Below are 10202 nucleotides of genomic sequence, written 5' to 3' on the forward strand. Positions count from 1 at the left end.
AGGAACAAAATACAAATATGAACCTGCAAATTAGCAGAATATGCCCTTTATAAATAAGGGGAAACCCTAGCTGTTAAAATGCAGCTGCTATATTGAACAATTATTGTTATGAATCAGAGACCAGAATTTGATAGCCATTTAATATTGCCTTACAGAGCTATAGAAGGGTTGCATGTTCTGTGTGTTTTACAGTGCAACAGTGTGGTGCATTTCTTAGTTTCAAAAATCATAAATGGGCTACCAGGGTTAGGGTTAAGGTTAGGGTTAGGGTTGTGCAGGGTCAAATAGGTATTAATTGTATGTTGCTGAAAAATAGCAACATACAACTTATACCTATAGCAAGACCCTGGCTAAGCTAAGGTTTGATATCAGGTTCAACCTCCCATTTGGAGTTGAATTGTGCTTGAAGACAAAATGTGGTTCATGCGGTGACGTAATGTCCCCATGACGAGAGGTCTGGCCTCACGGGACTATATTCCCCGCCTCCACCATCTCAAGGACGGCACATTTGATACAATTTTAATGACCACATGGGGGGAAATGGGTCAATGCCGCATCAAAGAACAAAGAGGCACACTGGTAGAAAAAAAATGATTTTAAACAAATAGTTAAATAACATATCATTATTTGATAGTTTTTTTCGAAAGGAATTATTGGGGGGAAACATTAAGGAAATTAACCCTGCTTATATATAAAAGCAATGGTGGTGTAGTACTTCAGTGGTCCATGAGTCATATTTAGAAGGTTTTTTTTGTTCCCCATTTAAGCCTGAACGTACTGACCTTTGAAAAGGCCATTTACATGTAATAAGGTTAGTATAACCACAGAGACATTTTATTTAAAAGCTTACAATGCTGTCTTACCCCCTGGTGTTAGGATAACGATTCTGAACCCAAGAGCAGACAAGAGACGGTGTTGAATTGATGCAAGGGGGTTTATTGAGTGAGGTGGAGGAGCAGGTAGAGGACGCGGAAACCGGGGGGAGGGTGAGGCAGGCGAGCTGGAGTGCGTGATCCGGATAACTGCAGGCAGAGGGAAACAGAGTTAGGTTGTGGTCAAAGGCAACAAGAGACGAGAGTTCGGTAGCGAGGTAACAAGGTAACAAGGTAACAAGGTAACAAGGTAACAAGGTAAACTGGAGCCGGGTACGTATCATTACCACTGTAGAGCGAAGTACGATCTGGCACCGACAGCAGGGAATCCAAGGGTTTATGAAGGGGAGTTGATTGGAGATGACGACCAGGTGAGCATGATTGCAGATGACGGCCAGGTGTGAAGTGAGACCGACAGGGGGAGTGGCAAACCCAGGAGGAGGAAAAACACAGCAGACTGCTGTGACCACAACAGTACCCTCCCCTCAATGGACGCCTCCAGGCGGCCTAGGCCTCTCTGGGTGAGCCCGATGAAAATCCCGGATGAGGGAGGGGTCGAGGATGAGGCCCCGCGAAACCCAGCTCCTTTCCTCTGGCCCATAACCCTCCCAATCCACGAGGTACTGATACCCCCTGCCCCGACGACGAATGTCCAGCAACTGCCGGACGGTGTAATCTGGGTGGTTGTCAGTCAAACGGGGAGGTGGGGGGGGAACGTCCGGGGGGGAGAGGGGACTGGTGGAGACTGGCTTTAAACGAGAGACATGGAAGGTGGGGTGGACGTGCATGGCTGGAGGCAGCTTGAGTGTGACCGCTGAGGGATTGATGACGGAAATAATAGGGAAAGGGCCAACAAAACGAGGGGTTAACTTCTTGGAGCCAGTTCGTAAGGGGAGATCCCTAGAGGACAACCACACCTGTTGACCCACCCGATAGGCAGGAGCGGGAGCCCGGTGGCGATCAGCAATGCGCCGGTTCTGCTCTGCGGAGCGCAGCAGAGCGGTGCGTGCGTCCCTCCACGTCCTGCGACAACGGCGGAGATGGTGCTGGACCGAGGGGACGGAGATGTAATCCTCCTGAGCAGGAAACAAGGGTGGCTGGTATCCCAGGGAGCATTCGAACGGGGACATGCCGGTGGCAGCACAGGACATGGAATTGTGGGCATACTCGATCCAAGAGAGATGGTCACTCCAAGCCGAGGGGTTGCGCGCAGCCACACAACGCAGCGCGGTTCCGAGGTCCTGATTGGCTCTCTCAGCCTGCCCATTAGTCTGCGGCTGGTACCCTGATGACAGGCTGACAGAGGCCCCCAGCGCTCGGCAGAAGGCCTTCCACACTTGGGAAACGAACTGGGGACCACGGTCGGAGACGAGGTCAGCGGGAATCCCGTGGAGGCGAACGACATGCTGCACAAGCAGCTGGGCAGTCTCTGTGGCAGTGGGGAGCTTAGGAAGCGCAATGAAGTGAACCGCCTTCGAAAATCTGTCCACAACGGTGAGTATTACAGTGTGGCCCTTAGAGGGGGGAAGACCAGTCACAAAATCCAGGCCAATGTGGGACCAGGGCCGACCAGGAACAGGGAGAGGGCGTAACAGACCAGCAGGAGGTTGATGGGAGGACTTGGCCCGAGCACACACCGTGCAGGCAAGCACGAATGCCCGGGTGTCAGCGTCCATCGCTGGCCACCAAAAGTGCCTCTTCAGGAGGGACAGGGTGCGGCCCACGCCAGGGTGACAGGCAAAGCGCGATGTGTGGCCCCACACCAGAACTTGAGAGCGAACCGAACTGGGGACAAAGAAACGGTTAGGAGGGCCGTTGCCCGGATCTGGTTCGGTGACTTGGGCCTTCCGGATGAGGGACTCTATCTCCCAGGTGACAGCAGCAACCTTGAGGCAGGAAGGAGAGAGGATAGTGTCAGGGGAGGCCGGTGTGTTCATAGTGTTAAACTGACGGGAGAGGGCGTCAGGTTTGACGTTACGGGATCCGGGACGGTAGGTGAGGGAGAAATTAAACCGCCCAAAAAACAGGGACCACCGGGCTTGGCGGGAATTCAAGCGCTTAGCTGTCTGGATGTATGACAAATTCTTGTGGTCGGTCCAAACCACGAACGGCTGTTCTGCCCCCTCAAGCCAGTGCCGCCATTCCTCCAATGCCAGTTTCACAGCCAGCAGCTCGCGGTTACCAACATCATAGTTACGTTCAGCAGGTACCAGCCGGCGAGAGAAAAAGGCGCAGGGGTGAATCTTCTCATCAGAAGCTGAGCGCTGGGACAGGACCGCCCCCACCCCCGTGTCAGACGCATCGACCTCCACGATGAACTGCCTGGAGGGGTCAGGTTGGATAAGAATGGGGGCAGACGAGAAAAGTCTTTTAAGACCAGAGAAGGCAGTCTCCGCCTCAGGCGTCCAGGCAAATGGGCGGGCAGGAGAGGTGAGACGGGTGAGAGGTGCTGCAACCCTACTGTAATCACGGATGAACCTCCGGTAGAAATTGGCAAATCCCAGGAACTGCTGCAGTTTCTTGCGGGAATCGGGAATGGGCCAGTCTGTCACTGCACTGACCTTCTCGGGACAGGTCCTCACTTGCCCGCTCTCAATGATGAACCCAAGGAAGGATACAGAGGTGACACTGAACTCACACTTCTCGGCCTTCACATATAATTTGTTCTCCAACAGCCGCTGAAGAACTTGCCTGACATGCTGGAAGTGTTCCTCCTGGTTGCGAGAGAAAATAAGGATGTCGTCTAAATAGACAAAAACTGAGCGGTTGAGAAAATCCCGGAGGACATCGTTTACCAGGTTCTGGAACACGGCAGGGGCGTTAGTGAGGCCGAAAGGCATGACCAGGTACTCAAAGTGGCCGAGGGGGGTGTTAAAAGCAGTCTTCCACTCATCGCCCTCCCGGATACGCACCAGGTGGTAGGCATTGCGTAGATCCAACTTGGAGAAGACTGTAGCACCCTGCAGCGGCTCAAATGCGGAACTGATGAGGGGCAAGGCATACTTGTTTTTGACTGTAATGTTATTGAGTCCCCTGAAATCAATACATGGACGAAGAGACTTGTCCTTCTTGGCAACAAAAAAAAATCCTGCACCAACAGGAGAAGAGGAGGGTCTCATGAGGCCAGCCGAAAGAGAATCCTTAATATACTTCTCCATGGCCTCCCTCTCAGGACGGGACAAGTTATACAGGCGACTACTGGGCAAAGGGGCGCCGGGGAGGAGATCAATGGCACAGTCATAGGGGCGATGGGGAGGCAGGGTGAGTGCACGACACTTACTAAACACCTCTCCCAGGTCATGATAGATGGGGGGGACCAAGGAGAGGTCGGGGGTTTCCTGGGGCAAGGGGACACCTCCCTCTGTTGGAAACAGGGCAGACTGTAAGCAGGTGGAGTGACAAAAAGTGCTCCAACTCACCACCTTGCCAGAAGACCAGTCAAATTGGGGATTGTGCCGCTTGAGCCAGGGGTGGCCCAGAACCAGGGGAATAAGGGGAGACCGGATGACGTGAAACTGAAGCATCTCGTGGTGATTACCAGAAACAATTAACTCCAGGGGCTTAGTACAGTGAGTAACAAGGGCCAGGTGGCGGCCATCTAAGGCATTAGCGTTTAATGGAGAGGGTAATTGTTCCAACTGAATGCCAACCTGAGACGCGAAGCCGGCGTCGATGAAGTTCTCATCCGCTCCCGAATCCACAAGGGCCGATACCGGAAAGGGATGACCGAGGGACAGCAGAGTGGCATCCAGCGGTGAGCGTGCATAGTGAGGAACGGGGACGGAGGGGGCGTGGCTCAGCAGGGCCCCGAGTCTCACTGCCGAGCCCTGTCTTTTGGTCGTGACGGACAGGTGGAGATGAGATGCCCGGGCAGCGCACAGTACAGACACACTCCGGTCTTGATCCGATGAAGCCGCTCCGCTTGGGTAAGACGAGTGCGCCCCAGCTGCATGGGCTCCTCTTCAGTGACTGCATGTGTCACGGGGGCAGAGAGAGCAGCTCTCGGGAAGTGAGGAGAATAGGAAGCAGCGAGTGCCGGGGGTACGGAACTGCCTGTCCTCTCCCTACGCCGCTCGCGTAGACGATTATCCAGCCGGATGGAAAGGGAGATCAGTTCATCGAGAGTGTTAGACTCCTCCCTAGTAGCCAGCTCATCCTTAATTGACTCGCTGAGAGCGGAAAGAAAAAGCCCACATAGTGACCTGTCGTTCCAGCCCGACCTGGCTGCATGGGTCCGGAACTCGACGGAGAACTCAGCTACACTGCGGGAGCTCTGACGAAGGGAAATAAGCCGCTTGGCGGCGTCCCCTCCCTCTACTGGATGATCAAAAACCTTCCTCATTTCGGCTACAAAAAGCTCAAAATTATCGTTGACTGGGGAATCACTGTCCCATAATGCTGAAGCCCACTCTAATGCGTTACCCTTAAGTGACCCCATAATGTAGGCGATCTTAGCCTTTTCAGTGGGATAGGTGAGGGGCTGCTGACTGAAAACTAGTGAACACTGGATCAAAAAGGCTCTGCACATACCCATGTCCCCAGCGTAGCGCTCAGGCGCAGGAATGAGAGGCTCACGAGCTCGTGGCAGGTGTGTCGGGAGAGTGGGGGCCGGCGGAGGTGAAGCTGACGGTGGAGGCGCTGTGGTAAGGGGGGCTAGTAAGTCCAATTGCGCACCCATCTGAGTGACTCGGGTAGCGAGATTCCTAAAGGCTTCCATAGCTTCCCGGAGGGCTTGGCTGTGCTCAGCAACCTGAGTGCCTTGGGCGGCGAGAGCTCCGCGGATGCTGTCCATGTCCGCTGGGTCCATCTTGGCCAGATCGTTCTGTTAGGATAACGATTCTGAACCCAAGAGCAGACAAGAGACGGTGTTGAATTGATGCAAGGGGGTTTATTGAGTGAGGTGGAGGAGCAGGTAGAGGACGCGGAAACCGGGGGGAGGGTGAGGCAGGCGAGCTGGAGTGCGTGATCCGGATAACTGCAGGCAGAGGGAAACAGAGTTAGGTTGTGGTCAAAGGCAACAAGAGACGAGAGTTCGGTAGCGAGGTAACAAGGTAACAAGGTAACAAGGTAACAAGGTAACAAGGTAAACTGGAGCCGGGTACGTATCATTACCACTGTAGAGCGAAGTACGATCTGGCACCGACAGCAGGGAATCCAAGGGTTTATGAAGGGGAGTTGATTGGAGATGACGACCAGGTGAGCATGATTGCAGATGACGGCCAGGTGTGAAGTGAGACCGGCAGGGGGAGTGGCAAACCCAGGAGGAGGAAAAACACAGCAGACTGCTGTGACCACAACACCTGGGGGAATCCATCCTGCACTAACATGGTGTTTATGAGTGTGTGCAGCGAGGGAGTGGGGGGTGCTGTTATTTATTTAACCACGAAAATACTGCATGTGTTTGTGCCTGGAGGAGTCAACCAAACACTCCCAACAGTATAGCAAAATGCAAGCTTTTCCCAATATGTTATAGGCAATATGAACATGAATACAGTTTGTAAAATGTGTTTGTGTTTTCAGGGGAATGCATGCTTCAGTGCCAAGCTGAAGTTTTTGGAGCACCGTCAGCAGAGGATCTCCGAGGTGCGAGCCAAATACAACACCCTGAGGAGAGAGCTGGAGGGGGCCAAACACAACCTCATGCTGGAGCCTGCAAAGTGGAACCAAGAATGTCAGTGATATTAATCTGTATTGAAATATACAGTAAAGTATGCAAAACATTTGTTTACATCACAATAACTCAAAAGCTTAGCTGAGGAAGAGAATTATACAAATCTATATAAATTAGGGTTGCAAATCATTAAAATGTTGATTAACTTTTTATTTGCTCCATCATCAATCAATTATGGCATATCCCATGGTAGCATATTTAAATAGTTTATTAATTCTAAAACCAAAGATAGGGAATAAACCATTTATCAGCATGTATAATAAAGCAGCAGCACCTACAGTGGAGTAACGCAAATCACTTATATCATTTATAAATTCACTGGAAAAAATACTGAAATGATTAATGCATCATATACATGTTTTGACACTTTGAACACTAAAAGCAAAGCACCTGGAGTTCCATTATATATAATCATATTATTGAGAAAAGGCAGACCTCTCTAAAGCAGATTTCACCAACATTCAACTCACTCCAAAAAGGTTGTTAAATAGCACTACTATTATTACTACTAGTACGTTTGATTGGAATGAACTCTCCCTTTCAGTAAAAACACAAATAATGAAGCTGTAAGATGGCATTTCCACAGGGGGCAGAATTCTGCCAATACATACAGTATTTAGCAGTTGCTAACAAGCGACTAAATTACGTTACTGAATGTCATGCCATGTGGTCCATTTATACCTTATATTTTTTGCAATGTTCTGAAATGCAATGAAAAAAGACCCCTTGCAATACTTACTTCCGGGACAGCTGACAAAAATACTTCATCACTGCACCTCTCTATTGCTCTGGTATCAGTTGAAAGCAGTAAATTCCATCAAGTCCATTAAGTTCAAATAGGTTCAACTTAATATTATTGCTTTCAATTAAGTTAATACAATTAAGTGTAATTTGTTGACATAATACATTGAATTAAATTCAACGTTTCAATTACTTATTCAATGGTGCAGTTACATACATTCTCGATACCAAACCTCATACAGTAATTATCTTACCTCACTGCTCTTCTCCAGTGGACCTGTGGCAGACCTTCGAGGTGGACTCCCTGGAGCACCTGGAGGCCCTCAAGGTGGTGACAGCCCGCCTAGAGGACAGACTCAACCTCTGCAAGGCCAACGTCATGATGGTCACATGCTTTGATGCCGGCACCAGGAGACGACATAAGAAGCGACGACGAAAAGCGCCAGAGCAGAGAGCCTTAAAGGGAATCAAATCAGAAACTCAGTGAGGATAGAAGGGGGAAACACCCATCTCTTTACCTCAAGACTCTTATGTTCTATACAACTGACTTCCTATCGCTGAAATGTGTTACATTCAAAATCTGCCAGAAACTTTAACTTAACGCACACCTCTGGTCCCTTAATAATATCTGAGCTGCCTTCACGGGTGGTCAAAGGTCAGAGCCAGTGCAAATGCATTTTGTAACTACTCTTTCTGACTCCTTTTAGGAAATCTACAAAATGTTAGATCCTTAAATTTGATTCTTCTTCTGATACCCGTCATCAATCACACTATTGTCTTTGAAATATTTTTTTGCATTGTGCGGTATATTTGTGCAGGAATATACCCACAAAATGACCCATTGTATATCAATATCTTAACTCTTTTTACCTTGAATTCAGGAAAAAAAAAACGGTTTTGCACATACTTTCAAGGGTAAAACTCTGATTAACTAAAGAAAATGGTGGCGTTTTCCAACAGAAAAGCTATATCAGAACATCCATTTACAAACCATCACACAAATCATGCAGTGTTATCAAATCCAATTCTTCCAGTAGTATCCTCACTACTTCCAAATCACATGCATTTACTCTAAAACTTTACTATTTGATACACTCCTGCATAAACAGTTTACAATACTTGTGCGTGCAAGTATAAAGTGTATTAAAAAAGTACGGAAAAAGGGTAAATGATGCTCAGATCGTCCTTTTTGTTGATTCAATATTCCTTTAAAGCAAACAGTTCTACTCAACAGCATTAATGCTAAATGCATGTTGGTGTAGCTAAAGGGCAATCATTGTGACGTTTACTTTCCTGGCAAAGAATCTACTGAGTATTCAGATCATAAAACATTAAAGGTGTAGAGCCTCAGCATCATTGAGTCCTTAAAGCTTGACAAAAAACTTGATATCGGATATACCCATTACATATACTTGTGCAGGGTTTTCCAATTAGCATTTGTGTAGCTTGTTTGGCAATTTGTTAATAGCCTAATTTCACTCCTTTGAAGCAATTGTTATTAGATTTGCTTCGTATGTGAGTTTTTTTTAACATGCATCAGTTAAATATTTGTGTAAACTGAGAAAACATGTCACTACATTAACTTTACCGTAATATAATTCCTTGTAGTTTCTTAAATGTTGAAATTACTCACCATCTTGTGATCAAAATGTGGTTGTAACTTGAAGCAGTCTCAGACTAATGGACCTATTATTCTGCCTTAAGAGTGCTCTTTCATATGTGTTCGTTTAAGAGGAAGTTTGGCCATTGTGTATATAGATTTTGCTGCTGAATACAATTTGTTAATGTATGTTTGTATTCATTTAAGGTTGGTTCTTAAGCAGGAAGCAATGCAGTTTTTCTGCAAGCTGTGGAAAAAGTGACCGAGTCTGTAATTATGAAAAAAGCTTTTGCCAATAGTAACACCATTGTGAATTTTTCAGTGTCTTTGAGGGTTGAGTGGCTTTTGATCAATAAACTAGCTGGTAGAACACATTAGGAAATGATTGGAGGCTGAATAAAATATGTGGATTCTGCTACCGGACTAATGGAGGGGTAATCACATTAAAGGAATAACGTCATCGTGTCTGAAGAGCGCTGTGAAGTCATTGGGCCAACAGGAGAGGACGAACTGATGCAAAGTAATCAACGGACAATGGGCTCCCATCCAAGATCGATGACTTTTACCGTACAGGGAAGACACACACACGCTGTTTTGTGAAACCTACTATCCAGCATGTTTTACGTCACTTTGAATAGATGACAGCTCTCTGTGTTTGTAGACAACCTGCATTTTTTTTTTTTTATTAAACTGTTTCCAGTTCCTGCTTGTGCTTCCTCTTTTTCGTTGTTGTGATAATTCATTTATTGGTCAGTGAGTGTTAGATCACATACAGGGTTGGAAATTGCACTTATTCGTGGGATCAATATGGGGGACTTAAATCTGGTATCTCTGTGCCTGGGGCACATTGTTTCATTCTTCTTCTTTAATATGTCTTCACAGATTAAAATAGTGCAATAAATCTCTCCAATATTGTGTTTATGTGTGTGTATTTGTGTTACTATAGTTTTAAGGCCAAGCAAAAGGGGCAAGAAAGTGCATCCGTATAAAGAGGCCCTGCCTGAATTCCCCCATGGGGATGAAATAAAAGTGAATTTACTTCTTTTATGCTTTTTGCGGTCTTCCCTTTCCTCGAGTGTGTTAAATAGTTTTTTGTGCAAAGGCTAAAATCCTTCCTAAATGTTACCACCAGAAGGAGTTTTTCTCCCACACACTCCCCTGCAAAACACAAACATGAACCTGAAAATGAGCATAACATATTCTCTTTAAATGTTCAATTTCCAGAGTAAAGTCAAAATGGTGATAATATAGTTGAAATGTAATTCAAGATTTTGGTAAATAAATTTGAAGTACAATTTTACAATGCCAATAATAAACT

General features: G+C 47.2%; 1 protein-coding gene across 1 annotated transcript in view; it reads left to right on the top strand.

Moving 5' to 3' along the window:
• Positions 1-9772, top strand: part of LOC134877042 (kinesin-like protein KIF26B) — a 31738-nt gene extending 21966 nt beyond the window's left edge. Inside the window, exons 14-15 of the mRNA XM_063902394.1 lie at positions 6393-6543; positions 7557-9772. Coding sequence (XP_063758464.1) covers positions 6393-6543; positions 7557-7771 — 366 coding nt within the window. The 3' untranslated portion in view covers positions 7772-9772. The remainder of the gene's footprint in view (positions 1-6392; positions 6544-7556) is intronic.
• Positions 9773-10202: the final 430 nt, after the last annotated feature.

Source organism: Eleginops maclovinus, chromosome 15, assembly GCF_036324505.1.
Source record: "Eleginops maclovinus isolate JMC-PN-2008 ecotype Puerto Natales chromosome 15, JC_Emac_rtc_rv5, whole genome shotgun sequence".
Lineage (NCBI taxonomy): Eukaryota > Metazoa > Chordata > Actinopteri > Perciformes > Eleginopidae > Eleginops > Eleginops maclovinus.